The 21,775-nt window shown below is 39.8% G+C and overlaps 1 protein-coding gene across 4 annotated transcripts in view; it reads left to right on the top strand.

The window, feature by feature from the left end:
- Window positions 1–21,775, top strand: part of robo1 (roundabout guidance receptor 1) — a 320,732-nt gene that overhangs the window by 156,414 nt on the left and 142,543 nt on the right. For all 4 annotated transcript variants that reach the window (XM_023351205.1, XM_023351204.1, XM_023351206.1 and 1 more), the window contains one exon: window positions 5,912–6,238. In XM_023351205.1, the coding sequence (XP_023206973.1) occupies window positions 5,912–6,238 (327 nt within the window). The remainder of the gene's footprint in view (window positions 1–5,911; window positions 6,239–21,775) is intronic.

The following is a 21,775-nucleotide window of genomic DNA, read 5'->3' on the forward strand; positions in this document are numbered from 1 at the left end:
TGCTGATAGAAGCATTCCACTCCAGTATTTAGTCCGCCCCAGAATTTCTATCCAGCATTTACAGGTGGGCATTTATCATATTGTTTACCATTTATCCTGATTTTTTTTTTATCATGATAAGAATTTTGATTTATTGTTAAGATAAATTTATTAAAGTTATTGATGTTAGATAAAAGAAAGACTGAAAGTGTGACCAGAAATGTTTTTTTTTGTTTTCTCCTCTTTTTGTTCCATAAGAGCATCAAGTATGTTAAACAAAAGACTAAAAATAAAGATTAAATCCAGTTACCTTTTGCGGTTTAGTGATATAAATCAAATGTTTTTAAGTAAGTGACATATTTCAGATGGTAGCATTTTTCAAGAACAATATTTTTATATGTGGCTCTGTGAACGCCGTGCTTTCAAAACTACTCCTTACCTAAATAATAAGCAACAAAAAGGTTTTTTTTTTAAATCATAATCTTTATCATTATAATATTAGTTCAACAAAATGTTGTGATAAAATTTGAAGTTAATTTTGCCCTCCTCTGCCGGCAGCGCATGTATCCTGCTAATAATAAATGAGTTGGTTCTTATCATGTTTTTTGTTGTTGACTATTGTTCTCTGTTTGAGTAAAATCACTTGATCAAGCCTTTTCTAACATTCCTCACTACAAAATAATAAAAGTATCTGTGATTTATGCTGATATAGTATCAGGTCAATATTGATATTGGCCAATACTTACAAAGCTGCAATATCTGTATCGCATAAGAGACTAAAAAGTTGTATCTGGACACCACTACTAACAGATATTATCCAACTATACATTATATACCAAGCTTACATGTTAGTCATGTGACTCCAGTGTTATCATCTGCAGTGAAAACTCAGCACATCGTTTATCATTGATTGAACTGTTCTCTGCTCATTAAGCCGTATCTAAACAGTTAACGCTTTCTCTATAAAATGCCAACCCTCCCTCTATTAGTGCTTTGGAAATTCTATTGAAATATATATATATATATTTATAACTTTTATATTTCAAGGCATTCCGTATTTCTTACTAGGTGTTTCTGTGTGGTGTTTAAAGACCAACTTGCAGCTCTGGAGTTGCAGACCTCTGAACTCGGGATACCGGCTCAACTTTCAGCATCTCACTGACTCGAAACGTTCACCCAGAGCTCCAATAAAAACTCTTCTGCTTTCCATTGTATTTGGAGTTTACATGTTAATCATGCAGATCCAGTGCAATCATCCACAGTGAGCACTCTTTGATCAAACGCAGCGCTCATCGTTGCACAGTTCTCCTCCCAGTGGGTCACATCTAAATAGTTAATGGCCTCTGTAAAAACCCCAACTTCTGCTTCAAATTAGAGAGAAGCTGTCTAACTCTGGGAGGGTAAGAACAGAGCAGATAGCAGTAGCGCTTTTTAAAGTCCTCTTTAATAAAACATGCTAGCATGCATTGGCGGGTAAAGGGCGACTGCAGAGGGGCAGTTGTTGCAGCGGTAATGGTGGGGTCCCCTGAACCGTTGGATGACCCTTGTTATCATTAAGTCTGTTGGTTCAAAAGTTTGTCTGATGAGAGTTGGAATATAATTAGTTTATTCAAGCTTGAGGCGGTTCCAAAAGCTGGGAAGGCTGGACTTTACTCAGTGCCAGAGAGTGAGATAATTAATCTCACCAGAGGGTTGATGTGTTCCTATCTAATTTTCCATCTGTTTCAGATATAATTTTTCACCCCTGCCAACTGTTAGTCATGTATCACTAAATTCCAAAATATGCGGTTTTGTAAGCAAGCCTTTTTTTAAAAGAAAAGAAAAAAGAAGCTAAATTTGAACTGAAATTAATTTCCTCAAACAGATCATTCGCTTTGTCCAAATTGGAAATAGAACACAAACAGTTTATGACAATTTTTTTGGAATAATTTTATGCAAAAAGACTCTTACGCCTCAGAAACATAAAATCACACCAAGTCTAGTTTCTAGTATAAGTATCTTGGAATAAGACAAAACTAATTCATGAGTAACATTTCAACAAGACACTGGAGATTATTGTCAATACTTAATTATTATTGATGAAAAATTACAGGTTATAAGTGAAGTAATTTGCCAATGGAACAAGACATTTAATTTAATAATTCCCTAAGTGGGACAATTTAGTGTCCCACGTCCTCTTTTTCATCAATATTAAGGAATTATTAACTTAAAACAGTTTCCTGTGTCTTTCTGAAAAGTTACTTCTAAGTTACTTTTGTCTTATTTCAAGTGTACTAAGATATTTGAAGTAGAAACAGAAAACTTGGGCAAAATGTTGTGTTTTTGCACAGCATTATGTACAAAAAATATCAATGATTTTGTACAAGTTAAGGAAGAACAAAAGTTTGATTAGATGCATACAGTTAATGGGAAAGATGGTAAAAATGTAAGCATTTGTCATAATTTTATCAATTAGTTAATTTTCAAAACATCCACCCAGTTTTAGCTATCACTGTTCGTCTAAACCTGACTTTTTACAGGAGCCACGATCAAAATGTTCTCTGCTGGGCGGCTGGATTAATTATATTTCACCAGCCATACTACGCATTAGCATTGAAGTGATTAATCTTTCCACAGAGCTGTCTCTAATTATGCTGACTTCACTTAAAAAAAAAGAAAAAAAAAGAATGTGGCAACCAGTGGAAGATGCCTCCTCAGCACCGCTTTCTGAAGAAAACCAGGGTGGGGGCTGGATGGATGGCACATAAATGAGGCAGTGTGGCAAGTTCACGGGATACTGGGTAAATTAATTGCAGGCCGATGCCTCCAATTAGACCTGACTCCCTCTAATTGGTGCTGAATGGGCTCCAAAAGCCTACGGTGGGCAATATGGCGAGGAGGGATGAGCCCTGTGTCACTCTCTGACGAACAGAACTTGCGTGCAGAAGCGCAGTGCCAGACCCACCCTTCAGGAATTAACAACAGGGAGCTGATTTGCATGTAAATCAGCTTTGATGGCCACAGCTGACTGGTCAGGGAGCAGAAGTAATGACCAGAGATGGCACTCGGGTGTTAACTCCTTTCACACGGCTGCTGACACTGATTTAGCTTCCCTGGTGGTGTAGCTCCCTGTTTGCGAGGCCACCGTGAGGTGCGCTCTTATCTTATCTCTTAATTTCCTTTTTACTTTAAGGTGCGTTGCTTTTTTCTTTTCTTTTTTTTTTACAGATCCCTTCCTTGTTTCTGTTGCTCTGTTCTTTGATCTGAGAAATGACAGTCACATAAATTGCAGGGTCGCTAACCTTTACTGAAGGAGCACACGCTCTAATTAAAGAGTGATGTTCCAGATTGGTCAGTTGTTATCTCTACTCCTTCACTCTTGACAGAAATTGTTATCTTTGTGTTAATTTAATTACTCAATGTCAGTTCAGTAGACATGCAATAAGTATTGTCTTTTAAGCATTCATACATGCTTGGTGTTGTCTAGGGAAACTGAAAGGAAAAAGAGGCACACATACAAGCAGTGAATGTGGGTTTGTCTGGAGTACCACTCATAAATAACAGAATGCTGAAAAACGCTATACTATGAACAGGCTAAAATTATGGTTAGGGCTTTCCAAAAATATTAATACTGACTGGACTTTTTTATGCTTGTAGACCTTAAGGCGTTTTATTCAGCCCATTTGCCTGCACCTTTAGAAGTCGCCTAGTTCGTAAATATATGGCGTGGTATTAGTATTAAAACTAAGACCTCAGTGTACCCAGTGGTTGCTGCTTTCTTGTCACAGGAGGCTATATCCATTCTTAAGATACTGATTAATCTATATTAATCTACTGATTGGATTAATGATAAGCCGACACCAGTAATTGAGTGGCCGGCGCTGGCTAATGAGAAGGAGAGTTCTGACTTGTGTAAGCTTTAGATAGACTGGTGACTAGCATGTGCAAGCTGGTCATCCATTTAATTGCCGCCGCCTTCTGTTGTCCATTAGTACATATAGACTGGACTTAGCCTTGGATAGGCTAACATTAATCTTGGATAGGCTAACAGCTAGCATAGCTAAACTGGTCATCTGTGACTTAATCTTTTCATGGAAGAAAACTATATCAAAATAATTGTTGGCAGGGTTGCCAATTTATGAAAACTTTATTTGCATTGGGAAAGTTCAATAACTTCTCTGTGTGTTCACAAACCAAATAAAGTTTTCACAAATTAGACACTAAGTTTAAGTATTCTGATTTAGTGTAGAATAATCTAGTCCATATTAGAACAGCGGATAGGTCAGTCTTATGTATTGGAGTTTTGAAACTGGATCCAATTAAAGATGTTCTAGGTTTTAAAAGATTAGGTGGAAACACCATCTATCCATCTCCTGAATCAGAAGCCACCTTCAGCTTTGTGTAATACATTATGTTTATGCTTGATGTCACGTTGGATTACAGTAAAATAATCTGTCTAAAGAACAGATCGGTGCATTTAATGTATTGACATTTTTATTGACAAAGTTTTCTTTAAAGAAATGCGTAGGAGTCGTGGGCGACCAGCTTAGGCATGCTAGCAGCTAGCTTATCCAATGTTAATGCCTGCCTATTCCTGCACATGGACAGTAGAAGAAGTATGCAATCCAGTGTGTGACCAGCCCAGGCATGATAATCATCAACCTCTCTAAGGCTAACGCAAGTCAGTACTCTCCCTCTCATTAGCCAGGACTGGCCACTTAGTCACTGGTGCTGGTCTATTATTACTCAGATCGATAGTTGGCTTTGAAATGGATGTAGCCTCCAGCAATAGACTAAATTTTTGTCTGTATGCCTTCTGATTAATAGAGTCCCTCTGTGAGTTCTTTGATCTAAGAACAAAGCTATACAGGCCTCTAAAGTTTGTTAGAGAACGTTAATATAAGAATGGCATCACAAAAAACAAGGAATACAGCAGATAGGTCAGGGATAAAGTCCTCTAAATTGAATGAGGGTTGGGTTATGAAATGGTAGTTCAAGCTTTGAACATCTCCCAGAGCACTGTTCAATCCATTATCTTAAAATGGAAAACATATGACACAACAACAAATCTACGAAGACATTTCCACCTAAAATGACAGGTTGGGCAAGGAGGGAATTAAGACAAACAGCCAAGAGGCTCATGGTAGCAGCAGACATCCACAGTTCAGGTGGAAGTCTCTCAAAAGGAACAACCATTAGTCATGATCTCCACAAATCTGGCCTTTATGAAAGAGTGGAAAGCAGCAGGGCATCTTTGAAAGAACACCAAAGAAGTCTTGTTTGCGGTTTGCCACAAACTATGTAGGGGACATAGCAGACATGTTTCCCCACAGTGAAAGATGGTGGTAACATCTCTTGCTGTGAGCCTTTCTTCAGCAGACTAGAGAAGAGAGAAGCAGGCCAAAGTTAATGAGAAGGTAGATGGAGCTAAACACAGGGAACCTATTGGAAGCTGCAAAAAACTGAAGACTTTGGTGAAGTTTCCCCTTCCAGCAGGACAGCGACCATAAACATACAGCCTGCACTATAATGGAAGGGTTTCGATCAAAGCATATTCATTTATTAGAAACTTTGAGTGAAAGTCCAGGCCTAAAATCTATTGAGAATATGTGGTAAGACTATCAAATCTATGTACAGATTTTCTCCATCCACTGTGACTGTGTGACTTTTGCAAAAATACATGGGCAAAAATGTTAGTCTTCGGTTGCCAAAAGATGGATTTTTATTTGCAAAAACATTTGAAAACCATGAATTATTTTTCTTCTACCTCACAGTCATGTCTAAAACACACTGCTTAGTTTTTAAACCATTTATTTCTAAAAAGAAATAGTTTAAAATGTTATTTTTAAACTATTCCTATGAGGTGGGCAAGCCACCTATTTTCAGCCAAATGACTCTTTTAGGGCTGTAGATTTCTGAAGACGTTAGTTTTCACCTTTTCATTTCCTTTCAGGATCTCGGCTGCGCCAAGAGGACACCCCACCCAGGATTGTAGAGCACCCATCTGACCTGATCGTATCCAAAGGGGAGCCTGCCACGCTCAACTGTAAGGCGGAGGGGCGGCCAGCTCCAACGGTGGAGTGGTACAAAGATGGAGAGCGGGTGGAAACGGACAGGGACAATCCCCGCTCCCAACGCATGCTGCTGCCCAGTGGCTCCCTTTTCTTCCTGCGCATCGTCCACGGACGACGGAGCAAACCGGACGAAGGTTCCTACGTCTGCGTTGCCCGCAACTACCTGGGAGAGGCAGTGAGCCACAATGCCTCGCTGGAAGTAGCAAGTAAGTGCCGCACGTCTTCTGGTTTCTTTCTCCCTCTCCGCTGTTGAGTGCGAATAAAGACTTCTGGTTTCAGACAGAGCTCAATAGCAGGCTCCAGTTTCGTCCACTGTTTCTGCTCTCAATGTGTTCATTGAGTTGGATAATCTCTCAGGAGATGGGCAGGATGTGTTTGGCCCAGAGGTCTCGGCAAGGCCTGTGGAGCCTTGGGGGGAGAGGTGGTCTGATCATTCCAGGGTGAGCGCTTCACTAAAGGACCCCTTGGTAGGTGGTCAGGAGCCACAATAGGAACAAAGGCCTTTCTGTTTTGGCACAGCTTCTGCTTTTCTTTGGTCAGAGAGATAGATATGAGGCTTTTATTCTGAAGCCAATGCAGTCGTTGCATCTGTGTCCAGTCACCTTTCGATGCAGAGGTTTCTTACTCAGTTTCTTGAAGTACCAGACTGATATTGTTTGATATGCTCCGGTTTAGTGAAAAGGGGATTCCAGCACATTCAAGGTCAGCTAGTAAATATTTGTTCAAGCACTAAATGAGTTTTTAAAATATATCCCAGTTTTTGCCTATTGCATTCAATGTTGACAAATTAGTTTCAAAGGTGCCCTTTAGAAGCGGCTTTCGTCAGTAAGGTCAGCATTTTAGACATATTATCTCTTTCCGTCTTGACTGGCTGAGAGTGCGGGGCGAGGAGGACGGCTCACATATCAACCGCTCCTCAAGCATGCCCAGAGGCTGTCACCAACCCGCTCACTGTAATCTAATCAAGATGGGGAAAAGAAAGAATGGTACGTGTGTGTGTAGGGGTGCGTGTGTGTGTGTGTTCACTGCATTTAGGTGTGAATGAGTGTGGTGGGTGGGGTAGTGGACTGCTTTTGGACTCTGCAGAGGCTGATTTTGAGGTGTCTGCTGAGTAGTTTGCAATTTCATTTGTAATGGTCGACTGTCTGGTTTCAGATGAGACATAACACCTTAACTTGGAGTATGTTGAACTCATAATGTACAGTGCCTTAAGCAAAAGCATTTAGATTCCTTGAAATGTTCCACCGTTGTGAGATTTCAACTATAGATTTTATTTTTTAATTTACGTAACAGGGACAAACAAGGTTGAACATAATTTATGACTGGAAGACATACTTGGTCCCTTTACTCTGGCACCCTTAATATAATATAAAGTAAAATTCTGAAGTTTGAAGGCTATTCTGTAAAGGCTGTTTGTTAAAGAATATAATAAAAACTAGCAAAAAGGCAGCTTAGAGATCAGTGGTAACGCTTTTGATGGAATAATTTTACTTTTAACACTTAACAAGTGTGTAAAAATTAACACACTCATCTTGCCGTTTTCTTACAATTGCAAGACAAACGGCATTGTAAAAATAAAATAAAAAAACACAAAAGGATGCTACATTTGTAATTTGCTGCCAGACATGTGGTGTTGTGAATGATCTAGAGCAGTGGTCCCCAACCCCGGGCCGCGAACCGGTACCGGTCCGTGGACCAATTGGTACCGGGCCGTACAAGAAATAATTAAATATTTCCGTGTTATGTATTGAGTCTGGAGGATCTTTTATTTTGAACATCCTTTAACTGGAAAAAGTAAAAAAAATAGAAAGCTATTGATTAGTTGTTTTTTTTTTTACTATAATGCACTACTTTCTGTTCTATCATATAAACTTCCAATAAAGCTGATTGGAAGCAGTGGATATGACTGGGGCTACACAAAATATTGTGAATATATCGCCATCAATAATTGTTGGCTAATATATTCAAAGTGTTCTAAATTTAAATTTTATATCTTTAGCCAGTCTTACGGCTGCAGATGTTCAAACTGAACACATTGCCCAAAAGGCTAAAGGTCACAGGATGATGGAAACGCAGATGAAACAGAATCATCATCACAATATTTACCAATATGTTCTAATATCATGACATCAAAATTTTTTTATTATTTTTTTTAAGTTGATCAATATTTTGCAAGGCACTGTATATTCCAAAATTGTGAAAAATGTAGTTTTACAAATTTGGCTTAGCATGTTTTCACACATATTTGAGCTGTAGCGATTTTTTCCCCCCGTATTTGAGACTTTATGCTGTTTATGTATGCGGTGAGCTTTTCAACTTGAAAAAAAGAAGACTTTTGGCAAGAAACGGGAGCAGAGTACAAAGTACCACTGGCTCAGTCTCAAGTTTAGGCTGCTTATTTTCTGTAAGGTTCAAACAGACCAGTAATGACAAACCACTACTCCCAAGCACTCTCTCTCTCTCCTCCATGCTTAGCGTATGTCCCTCACTCACCCCTCTCTGCAGCTTATGCTTAACTACATATAATTATGTTGTTTGAGCAACCAGAATGGAGGCCTGCCGACTGAAAAAATGGCAGAAGGAGAGGAAAAAAATATAACAGAAACCCTGACATTTTTTTTTCAAGGCTACATTCAAATCCAGAGTGAACAAACTACAAGCTATAAATCTGCCTTATGAAGCTAGAAGAGGGTTTTGTATTTATTTTAGTTCAAGATGTTTGCCATATAGGTATGCAGTGAGTGCTTTACAGAGTTCCTTTTAGTTTCAGGTGAAACTCTTAAGAACGAAGTCTTAGGTTTTAAAAGTGTTTACTTTGCCTTGCTCTCCCTCTCTGACATTAACACTTTAAAGGCTAAAAACACAATTTTCTTTTGAGAGAGAGAGGTGGTTGGCTTGGAATTTACAGTTTCCCTTATGACCGATTGTTAACTTAATCCATGTTTCAACAAGTACTGTTTTGCAAGGCCACAGAGCTAACCCAGCTTGTTTGGTTTATCATTAACTGAATGTACAGTTCAGCGCACAGTCTCCCTATCTCTGGCCTCTAACCCAAAACCTGGACTAACGCATTAGCCATGAATCTTGTTTGTGTTCAAACAAGCTTAGGATTGTTTTCCCCCTCCTATTACATTGTTGTTTTCTTTTTATTAAATATGTCAACATCCTTTAATGAACTTCCTTCCTACTTGAGGACTTGCAACTGATAAAGAACAAAGAGTAAGAAAAGCATGTTCCACTTTGGAAGTGATGTGTGCAGGAGGTGAACTTTAAAAGAAGCTTTTCAAGTAATTATGCTAAACAGACATTTTAGACATTTTTGAACAATGGTGGTCAAATTTAAAATTCAACCATTAAAGGCAACAAAGGAAATTACTGCAGGACACCTTATCAACTATTACAGGACGTATATGGCGGCATTATTATTCCAACCTTTTCAGCTGTGTTCAGGCTTGTAGCTTATGATAGTCGTATTGAGTAACATGTCCGAAATAATGTAAAATGAAGAAACACAAGAAGAAAAAAAAAGTAAGCTTAAGGAAGCCAGAAAAAGAGAAATGGTAATGACATGGCGTGTGGAACAGCCAAATTAACATTTATTCAAGCCAAAAGTATTTATAGCAAAGTTTTTTGCACCTATTTGACTCAATAATGTGAAGATTTATATGAGTTTACTCAGCAAGGAGGCTGTAGCTGAGCCCTCTAGTTTGGAGATTTAGCAAACTGGTACACTATGCAGGGATTTAAAAGTGCTTTATAATAATAAGCAATGCATGAGTTGCCCAAGTCTCACTGTTTTACACATCAGTCCATGATTTTCTCATTGGCGGTCACTGACACTAAAGTAATGTAAGCTGTCAAGGCATCATCCTGTCAAACTCACTACGTTCATCTGCAGATAGTTTGTGCAAAACATATAAATTGGCCCTAAATTTAAGCTAAGCCTGTATTTTATAGCTTGAAGGGAAGTTAAACTAATCTTATATAATCTGCATTTGAATAATTTATTTTTCTCATGCGCAGAAAAAGAAGATAAGCTTCAGCTAATTACTTTAAGAACATGTTTTTTTCATAAATTTATACTCACAAGCCACAATCACCTTAGCATATTGTCTGTTTACGTCCTGCTCGAACTGTTTGTTCCACCAATAGCATTAACTGTGCAGTTCGATTTGTGTGTCTGTATATTAGGTGTGCATATATTATTGACCATGACTCAAGTCTCATTTGGCTTCTTTTAAAAATGTGTTTTAGGATCGTGTGTCTTCTTTTAAACCCAAATGGAAAACTTATCTTGATTTATGTTTCATGTGAATTTTTTCCACGTAATTTGATTTCTGTTTCGAATCAAATTACAAGTGTTTATTTTGTCGATACATGGTTTTTGATTAAAATGCATTTAATGTTGATTAATTAATTACAGACAGTGCAGGTAACTCGGTTAAAACGTTTAATCGAGTCCCACCACTAATAAAAACATGTTGAGGTTTGTGGTTTACAAAATTTAAAATCTTCCAAGAGTGCAAATATGTTTGCAAAACAAAGCAGATTCTTGAAATGTCACTTTAAAAAAAAAAAAAATCATTCCCACATATTGAGCTTTTAGCACCAAAGATAAGGAAGGAGGACTTTACAGAATTTATGGTTTTGTGCCTCCGCATTTGTTTAAAGATTACAAACGACCTCATAGACACAATGAGATATGTGTTCTTACTTTATAATCTTTACCCGGCACTCTGCCTGGGGCTCTGAGAGGCTCTATGAATAGCTGGTTTCCCTTTTTCTGGATGTGGAGATAGTAAAGTGAGGTAATGGACGGCACACTGCACCACTTGAGCGTGCGATAACCTCGGGGCTCGAGTTTTGTCTAGTGGCCTGGCTGACTACACAGTGTGGACCGCACAAGGTTGGCCGCGGGCCCTCGCATCCACACGCAGATGCCTCACACCAGAGGCAGAGTTTACTTTTCACAGCCACTAACAACAGAAGTAGAAGGATGTTTACATGAGTTCGGTCCACTGCATGAAACTCTCCTCAGCCAAGTTTATCTCAGAATCACATTGATCTCTGTGCTGCTGAAAAATCTCTGTCACCGTATGAAGACAGCTGGCTTCAATGACTATCTGATAATTGGGGAGGGGGAGGGGGAGGGTCAGCATGTCAGAAGTCTTGAGGCGAAGGGGGTCCGTCCCAGCAGATTTTGTGTCATCTGTTGCGTGGGGAACAGTTGGCTGGCTCGCACCAGTCTAAAGGAGGCATTGCAAGCTCCCACTGATGTGAAAACCTGTCAGTCAAGCTGTGATTGTGGTTGGGATCTTTTTGCAGAACCCCCTTTGAAAAATGTTCTATAGAATTTTTGTCATTTTGTGTAAAGTATAATGAGGCTTTGGGTTTATTCACACCAACTCTGTTTGGTCCGTTTTAATCGAACACCTCCACACACCAATCGAACTGATTGGTGTGTGGAGGTGAGAATGCGCAACTCTGGTCCGCCCAGTTAGACTGGCCCTTTCCTTGACTTTACACTAAATTAACTATTAAGAATCGTGTGATAGAAAATCATTAGCTTACCGTGGTAGCTGTAATCGTCCTCTGCCTATTCAGGACTGTTAACTTGCAGCAGAAGTGGCATCAACTGTTCTGGCGGTCTTCCAGTGTTGCTACAGTTTTGCTACATCTCTGTGGCTGTTATTTGTTTCACTGACGTTTGCAGCAAATTGGTGCAAGCAGAGCACCCAGGGGTCTTGCTGCAGAAGTCGACACCGTAGGCACAGACTCCTCTGTCCCTCTTCCCCTTCCACAATCTTTGAGTCCGGTGAAGTGTGCTTGTGTGGCTGATTTAATAAATCCTGCTTTATTTTTAGTCCCTCTGCTTCTAAACAGTTACGAGGTGCATACTGTGGTTCAAGCCAATTGCAGCCCAGCGTTGTGAACCTTAAAATTACAGTATGTCTGACTTCACTTCCAGGAGCAGCTGGATTTGTTTAAGGAGCCTATTCTGGTTAAATCGGTTCGACACATGCATTTCAATTTGACCACCTCTAAAAAAATTATATTTACGCATGAATTGTGTGGTCTGCTGAATTTAGCGTCATTAGCAATTCATTCATTGCAACCTTGAATCCGAGTTAAGTTAAATATCATTTTTAGATAAGGTAAAGTCGGTTGTTAAATGACATTTTTAGAGATGGTAACTTTTATGTAAAATGTTTTTACATATTTGCCTCTGATAATATAACATGAGACAGATAATCTGTTAAAAAAATCAAGCTCCTCTGCCTTTTCCTTGAGACCCTACAGGAGAAATACGCCGCTCATCAGAAATATCCAATCAGAGCCAGGAGGAGGGTCTTAGGCTGTCAACCAAACACATGTACGTGCTGCTCAGCCTCGGCCCCTTGCTCTGCTTTTCTACAGCTAGATCCCAACAACAGTCTGCTGTGGATGGTAATGCTTATTAGCATGGCCACTAATAATTTAGGATAAACAGTTTTCCTGTGACGGTAATTTGTTTCTCTGCCATCAGCACATTAAGCAGCACGTGCATGACAGTGATTGACAGTGCTAAGACCCTCCTCCTGGCTCTGATTGGTTTGTTTCTGCAGGTAGCAGCAGAACCACAGGGAGGAGGCAGAGAAGCTTGATTTTTTTCCTCCATAATTTATCTGCCTCACATGATATTGTCAGGCCAGAGGAATAATTTTAGCAAATAAGTAAAAGTCATCTTTCTATAAAAGTTGCATCATGCAGCTTTTATAGAAATAAATGTGATACTGTGGGGTTTCTGTTAGCTTGCTGCAAAAGCCTGTAAAACCACATAGCAACATACCCTGCTAGGTACCAGCAGACCTAAAACACTGCTTCTGTGTCCCACTGAGAGCAGCTCTGCAGAGCCAGCATAAAAACAAGCTCACATCTCTTTTTTTCTGGTTGTTGTGTATAAATGTGTGAAATGTCAAAAGATTTTAGAACCGTGTTTTTGACAAACAGGCAAACAGAACCTCGCCCACACACAGCCCTCCCTTCCAAAGCTAATACTGAGGGCTTGATAGAGGGCCAAGAGCAGAAAATACTTACCATGGGAAAGTGTAGAGCACAGCAGATAAGAGCCAGAGCAGAGAAGCAGGGCAGCTTTTTAAGAGTTTTAAGGGCTTTGTGTTGTTCTACAGTGAACATTGGCATCAAGCCTAAATAAAATACAACACATATCCAGTCAGGTCAGAGGAACTAGAATGAAAGGACTGGTTTACACAAGTATGAAGGCTTGGATAGGACATGATGGGTGAGGCATGACTTCCTGTGCAAGTTATGTATTTGATTCCATCAATCTGTCAGTGCCTGAACACTGCCCTATTGAACAATATCTAGTCTAGTGCTTTGTGAAAAGGAACTACCTGAGCGGAAGAGGCAGGTGTGCAGAAGTGGTTAAAGGAGTGCATCAATCACTCTGTGCTCCGCCCGCCTCTGATGGATTACATGGCCAAGACGAACCAGAAGGACAAGCCCTTCAGAAGTACAACAGAGCGGTTTTTATATACATCTTTTGTCTTCTTAAGAAAACCAAAATTTAAAAACAGAAAAAGGCAGAAACTTTATCATCTAAATAAGGTAAAATAGTTAATCTTACTCTGAAACTGTGACAGAAAGTTTAATGTATTTTTACTTTTGTCTACTCTGCTTTGCAAAATAGCTAAAGCTCAGTAGTATTGGATGGAGAGATTATGCATGTCAAAGTCTTAGCACATTTTCTCACCAATGAACAGCGTACATGAGTCATAAGGTATATTTATATTTCAGCCATCCTAGCAGCACACATCATCAGAGGAGAAGTTTATGTCTTGTTGAGGCGTTGGAGAGACAAACTCCTTCCACACTGAAGAGGCTGCATGTGCGCCGTTTTAGGGAAGTTGTAGTGGACGATTTTACAGAAGAGCTGTGGATCAAACACTTACGAATGACGAACTTAAGTTTTGATTAACTGTGTGATGCTGTGAGACTTCTGGTGGAGCCAGCTGCTTATTTCCTAAGGAGGCCAGTGCGTTCCTGCTGTATACAAACTGGAGTTTCTCGTGATGTGGAAAAAAAAAACATTTCCATTGCAGTTTTGCAAAATACATAAATTTTTATGCTGCCAAAAAAAAACCAACTCATCCAAAAACATTTAATCAGAAAACGTTTGTTTTATTATTATTATTATTATTATTTGCAGTGTTTCCATTAAGCAAATTTTATTCCTTTGTGCAATTTCATGGTCAATGGAAACATCTTTCTCTGTTGGTCTATTACATAAAATTCCAATAAAACATGTTGAACTTTAATACAGCATTGCAAAATCTAAAAAGCATTTGGAGTGAATATTTATGGAAAGCATTGGGCATATTTTGCTCTTTCATGTCTCCTTATGTATGTAACTTGAGAACCTAAAGTATGATCTGTTTAAATCCAACTGCTTTGCTGCGACTTTCTTCTCTCTCTGTCTGCAGTCTTGTAGGAAATGCTTCATCTCCTTTAAGGGGAAAAGAAATAAACTGATTCATGGAGTCCACTTTAACTGCTTTCCTGAGCGATTATGCCTCGCATATGTTGACGCTGCACAGGTATCGTAAAACGTCCCTGAAAAAGAAGCTCTTCTGCACTCTGCTTTGTATGTTTTGGTTGGGGCTTTACTTTTCTTCCCTCCTCCTTCACGGCCGTGAATAGTTTTTGACTTCCCTGCAATCCTTTGACTGCTTCCAGAGCACAAACCACCATGTGCAGGGCGGCCGCTGCATCCAGGACCCTCAAGTATGATATTAGTATTTTGAAGTGCTGGTCCAGAGCAGATAAGATGCACTATGTGAGATCTTTAATCAAGTGCCCTTGGAGAGCCACTTGGAATGAGCACCGATAGCCGACTGCCTTCCCTTCTCACTCAAAATAACTGTGTGTGTTTTCTGTACACACAAAGTTCAGCTCAAATGTTTTAAATTGTTCTGAAGTATCCGTTTGCTTGGATTGCATCTTTGTCTGCATGTCATGAGGCAGATGAATGCATGCTGCTTTCTCTAATCTTCACCTCTTCTGCAGAGACCTTGATATTTCTCTTGCTGTAAAGTGTAATCTTCTCTTGGCAGTGTGGCCAAAAAAAAAAAAAAAAAAAAGAAATCAAGAGTCTGCATGAACATGTGTTTGTGTCTGTGAGGGCCGTGCGTGCAGTTCTTGTATCTGGTCATATGACGAGGCTTTCTGCTACATGGACACACTCTGGTTATTAAACCCAGTTAAGCCCTCGCTTGAAACCTTCCGACGTGCTCCTCCGAGTTGATGGAGCTACGGGGGGATTAAGCGGTTTGGTGAGGAGAGCATGAAGGGTTTTTCACCCAGTACTTCAAAAGGGTCCAAAAAATTTAATCAAGGTCTACATAAGATGAGTCCGAGGAAATCATGCGACGCTTTGCCATTACGATTTATTCTTGGATGACATACTACCAACTTCTCGTCTATTAGCTACGCTAAAGCGTACATGGATGAAGACAGACTTAACAAGTTTGTCTAAAACTCGTGATTGTTGCTTTTACAATGAGAAAAAACTCTATCTAACAGGATGTCTTAAGAGTGATTGAAGGGTTGGTATTGTATCTCGCGCTAGCTAATCAAAATATCCTAGTAACCTTGGAGAGAAAAGAAAAAGGTTTAAAAATGTGTTGTTTTATCACTGGACACTGGAGAGAAATAACCATGTATGACATCTAGACCCAAATTATCTCTGATATCATAGACTTTGTTTTTTATCAAAAGGTTTGAGGAGTGAGCCTGCGATGAATAGGCAACCTGTCCAGGGTGACCCCGCCTTTTGCCCATTGACCGCGGGAGATGGCCACCAGCACCCCTTAAGATCCAACTAGGGAGAAGGGTGTTTGATAATGGATGGACGGACAAGGAGTGAGCAGCATCATCAGCATAATGTCTAAGATGGCAGTAGTTCTTACCACCCTGCAAAGGCAAACATCCAGTTTCATTGCTCTGAATCACAAAATGTTAAAGAAATTTTGTTTCTCTGGAAAACCAGTGAGATCAATTGTATGCAGTTAGAATTTAAAAAGTACAGCAATCTCTGTTTACATTATATTGCAGATGTATGATGATCCATGACAGAGATTTATATTATAATAGGATAAATTGTTGAACATTTGCCTTCCTGTTAGCTGCTGAAAGTCTTGCTCTCGCTTGCTGTTTCACAGATCAAATTATGTCTTCACACGTACAAAATACTTTTTAATAGTTTCTAACAGGCTCAGTACCTTCTCTGATGTCATTTAAATTTTTTTTAGAATATCTCAAAGTAGTTGGCTGAATCGCCTTCACTTGGTAACACTATCCACACTAAAGGGTGGTGATTTTGGTGCAAAAGTGCTTGTGCTTCACATTATGTTTTGACAATTCAAAAGGAAAAATACAATGGAAAATATAGATTTTTGAGAGGACCCCAAACGTTTCACACTACTTTCAGTCATTCACACACACACACACACCCACGCACGCATTCACACACTGATGTTTGTAAGCTACTGGATAGTAGCCACAGCTACATTGGGGCAGTCTGACAGAAGCAAGGCTGCCTTGTACGGGCTGCTGGTTTACACCAGCAGGCAAAGCGGGTGTCTTGCCCATGGGCGCAATGACTGAAACAGTCAGAGCAGGGATTCAAACTGACAACCCACTGGTTACTCCTACCAACCAACTGTCGTCCCAACTAAAATACCTCTTATGTGTAATATCAGTCTCTTTGAGTACCATCTTCCAAAAACATTTTTATTTTCTATTTGCTTTTCATCTTCTCTGCTCTTTCAAACAGGCATATTTCCAAAATCTATGCAAACGAGAGGAAGAGAAAAGCTTAGGGAAAAAACCCCAGCTGAAATATAATCAGGTTTGTAGCATGTTGCTGAGTCTGCTGCATGACAGGCAGCCAGAGCTGGTGAGGTAAGGAGTAAGACCCAAACACTGATAATGATCTGCCTTGTGTGCTTGGGCTACAAATGAGACTTCTTGCTGCTGACTAGGGATAGTCACAACTTTGCCATCAGTCGATGATTAATGCCAACAGCGAATAAATGCTGGCATTCTACTGACATCTAATTGTCCTTGTTACCTGAGGTAGGTAATTTGATTGTTAGGGTGCCTACTGCTTTAAAATGAGCCTTTTGTTGAGTCACACACCCAAAAATAGGTCTGTATGAGAGAAAATTGTTGTCAGTGATTTCTTTGGGATTCTACTGCGGTCTCTGAACATAACATTTTGAACATTTTTGTAGTGGTGAGCCGATTGCAGTTTTCTGGCCGATCAACAATTATCTTTAAAAAGCCTGACCTGCCGATTCTGATTTTGGCCAATTTTCTTTGTCTGAAATGTTGCTAAAGATAGCAAGAAAGTCAGCAAATGGGTAAAAGTGTTGTGACTATTGTTAAGTGCAAACATGCAGACATAACCTGGTGGGTCGGTTTGTCAGACAAACCTCTCTCACTGCACAGCAGAAGAGGACAGTGGCTGATCTTTAGACCTTTGCTGAGGTTGATAAGATTGGGGGATAAGATCAGCTTCACATGCCTCTGTGAAGGCATGTGAAGCCTATGATCAGCTGACCATAGATCGGACTTGCATATAAATTGTTGACCAATAAATCGGTGTATTCCTAATTTTTTGTCAAATCCCTCAATATTCAGCATTCTAATAGTTTTACCCATAGTTGTATAAAGTTAAATACTGTGGCAGATGATCAAGTTCACAAAAATTTGTGATGCACTGATCAGAATTTGGAGCATGGAGGTTATTATAGTGTTCATAGAATGGAAATTGATATTATTTTCCAGTCAGGTTCCATCAAGCTGAATGCTAATACCAGTTAACGGATGATTTCTTGGTGCATCTGTAACAAAAACACAAGGATGGGTAGGAAAGCAGCAAACCTACACTGATCAGAAATAAAACCCATTGTATCTTTAGACGTGTTTAAAAATCTGCCTCACTTTATTAAGTCAGCAAATCGTGTTTATCCACCTGAGGCCTAACTACATGTGTGGTGAACAGCCCCAGTGTTGGGTATGTAAACATACGCAACGCTCTAATAAAGACCATAAGGAGACATGGAGCCAGGCAGAGCAGTGAATAGAACAGAGACACTCTCACCTCCTCTTTGTTCCCAATTGACCTTTCTAAACAGGGTGTGGCCAGATAACAAAAAGAGCTCCATGTAACCATATACTGGCAAAGAGCTGGATAAAAGACAGACACAGGGACGTCATGTGCAAAGAAAGAAAAGATGAGGACCCATTCAAATATCAAGCAGTTCTCCATGTCGCTTTGGATACGTTTGAAAAAGCTGACATCTGATTCAGCAGTGAAGTTCTGAATTGGATGGATATCGTATTGTTGTTAGGCTCGAGGGGAACTTCTCTATTCTTCCTCTCTGGACTCCTTCCATTCCACCACTGCCTCGTTTACTATGGTATCAAATGCTGAGCTGTCTTTGCTTGTTTAACCCATGGGCTCACCTATGTTTCCATTAACCATAGAATTGCACAAATTGAAATTACAAAAGTAAATTCACTTAATGGAAACATTAACATAGAGTTTTTTTGCAAAAATCTTTTGTGTGAGAATGAGGGGGTTTTTCAGTCAATGTGTCTTGCAAAACTGCAATGGAAACATCATACGAGTCACGTAATGAAGAGCCGGATGTTACCACCGACAAAAACGACAAAGAAGACGACAGGAAGTGAAAGGAGGAGAATCAATCAGCCATGAATATTATAAATATAATCTCATGTAACTGTTAACATTCGTCACTGCCATGTTTTTTGATGACTTATCACGTGAAAAAGATTATTTACGTGTGATTTTAATTTCTTATTTAAAGGAAAAACCGTAAAAAGTTTCTTTTTCACATTAGCAGAATATCGACAAACATACATTTGTGATGGAAACACAGTGACGGTAAGACGGCACAGAAAGGTCTCAAGTCTTCTTCCTCTCTAAAAATAGCAAAGGTCTGACCCACTCTAATGCTGCTTTTCAACTCCAGTTTAACCAGTACTCATGTTTTGCTCTTAACTTACTTGTTCCAAAGAGGCACAATTTTTCTTTGGCTTGTTGAGAAAGTGACTTGTTTCAATAGTCATACCTCAGAACCAGATATAAGTTCACCGTAAGAATGTTGCTAATAGTAACAATGTGGCAAGTGATTAGCTCAAGAACCGGTCTTTGCGTCTCATCGTTTGTTTTTGTTGTTTTTTTCCCCCTCCGGTGGAATTAGTTTGGAGTGCCGACTCTGCAGGGGCAGGCCTAAGCTAATTTGCCTGCTGTTTGGAACTATAATAGCTTATTGATTGTCTGACAGAGATGCAACAAGCAACATGGAAGGGCATCGGCAGGGGAGGGAATAAGTTAATCATCTCTCTGTGTGTTGCCGAGGTTTATTAATCACGTTAGCCGAGGTTTGCTCCTGCCATTTAAGTTTTCCTTCAACCCCCAAAGAGTTAGAGGACGCATGCTCTGAGACCAATGGAACCCCGGCGGACTGGTGCAGCCGTTCCTCAGTCAGCCTGTTTCACTTCGCCTGGCACCCGCCTCATTCCTGAGGGATGGAAGCTCCCCGCTCCGGGGGCCCACCTCAATCCACGTTTAACTCCTGGGTTAATTTTAGCTGTTCTTCACCGTCTTGGTCTACATCTGTTGTCACACGGTTCAGCCAGCCTGAGAAACATCAGCCTGACCTTACTGATTCAAACCATAACTCAGATGCAGCTGGTTGAATCATCACGCATTCCTCGTGCGACTCCTTCCCTTTGCTCGCTGCTCCTGTGTACTTTGTACAGTATGAACAGGACGGTTGGAAAGTGCTTCTCAGGGGAATTCTGGCCCATTAGCACTGCCCTTGTATTCACATGCTCACTACAGCTGGTTACCTGGAAACAGGACGTGTTGTTTTTATTTGACTTGTAGCCCCTCTGGTTGCCAGAAAGGATTGAGTTTATGCTTCTTTTACTTGGTTTGATCCATGCAAAGCCCTCATTTGTTTCATACTCTAACTGCAACAGTGCATTGCAAAACGTATGCAAGTCCCTTGAACTTTTTTGGCATTTTGTAACAACCTACAACTTCAGTGTAGGTTGAAAATTTTGATAAGGGATGGAAAATTTCAACAACCTACAAAAATTGTAGGTTGTTAAAATTTTCAGGGAAAATTGTGTGCTAACTGTGCAATGTTCACTCTTTTTGCCATCTGAGCCACCATCCTTCAATTTTAGGGCCAGATTTTTTTTTCTTGTGATTAAAAACAAAAAACACACAATTGAATGAAATCAAACAAAGCAGTTTGACTTATGTAGTTTTTTGCAGTCTGTTATTTTCTCATCTTCATCTTGAACATTTTGGGTCTCTTCACATCACATAAAACTAAATCATTCTTTCTTTGAAAATGCTTGCTTTTTACAAGCAAGAGTGAAACTAACTCTGCATTCACTGTTTTCTTGTCCCATTTCTGATTAAATTAAAATGAAAGCAAAGAAATGTGTTTAATAAAACATGTTGGATCTAACATTTTTCATTTTGGGAAGATTCATATATTTTTTATCTTTTCTGAAAGGCCTTGAATCAATTGATACTTCTTTCTGAAAACCACCTGTGTGGACAAATTCGTACCATTTGTGAATTGTCTCCGTTGGCCATACAAAATAATTCTAAGGGCCACAAATAGACCCTGTACCACCTTTATACACCCCAATCTTAATCAAACACACAGTTGTGCATAATTGTCAGTTGAAGGCAAAATGACACTCAAGACACGACTTCCCAATTTAATCTAGGTTTGGACACTGAATAAACCGTTGTGTTGTAAAACACAAATATTCTTTGACCTGCAGCATTCTGTTGCGTCTCTGGCTGTATGTTCAGGGTCCTTGTCCTGCTGGGAGTTGAACTCCCTTCACAGACTCCAGTCTCTATCGTCAGTCTATGACTTGCTTTCTTTCAGGATCCCCCTCTATTTAGCTCCATTCATCTTCCCATCAAGTCTTCACATGTTGACCAAAAAACTTCTATTTTGGTCTCATCTAATCAGAGCAGCCTCTCCTTCAGCTGTACATGGCTTATGGAATTTTATAAAAGGTGCTACTTATGGCTCTGTCTCTGACATGCCTTCCTGAGTTTACTGAAGGAAAGCCCTGCAGCATGGTGCATGCTGCTGCCACCACCACCAGCAGTTTTCCTCCACAAATCTCATCTGGCATAATAGTGGCTTCAGCACATTGCTTGAATGACCACAACCACATATTTGCTGTGTTGCCTTACATGGTTTATGGCAGACGGCAAACAAAACTTCTTAAGTCTTTCTGGTGTTACTTGGCATTCATGATGCTGTTTGTTCACTGATGTTTAAAATCTTTATTTATAGTGAGATTAGCTTACACATCATGTTGTATTTAGAGATATCACGGTGAAGGGGTTGAATAGTAATGTTTGGAAAACTTTTATCTTGGTATTTGGAAAAAAAGAAAAGTTTTACCCACCATCATTAGTTGGGCTGACCATCTTTTGTAAGTGCAGTTTATTGGGCCTACAGGGTTGTGTCGTCTTATCGTGTTGGTTTTGTGTTCAGTCAGAAACTAAAGCAGGTTGATCGGCAGTTGGACTTTGCCCCCTGCTTCTTCTCCTGGCTTCTATCAAAGTGACTGAAATGCACAGGACCGTGGGCGCCAAGAGAGAA

The sequence above is a fragment of the Xiphophorus maculatus genome, chromosome 18 (assembly GCF_002775205.1).
Source record: "Xiphophorus maculatus strain JP 163 A chromosome 18, X_maculatus-5.0-male, whole genome shotgun sequence".
Classification (NCBI taxonomy): Eukaryota; Metazoa; Chordata; class Actinopteri; order Cyprinodontiformes; family Poeciliidae; genus Xiphophorus; species Xiphophorus maculatus.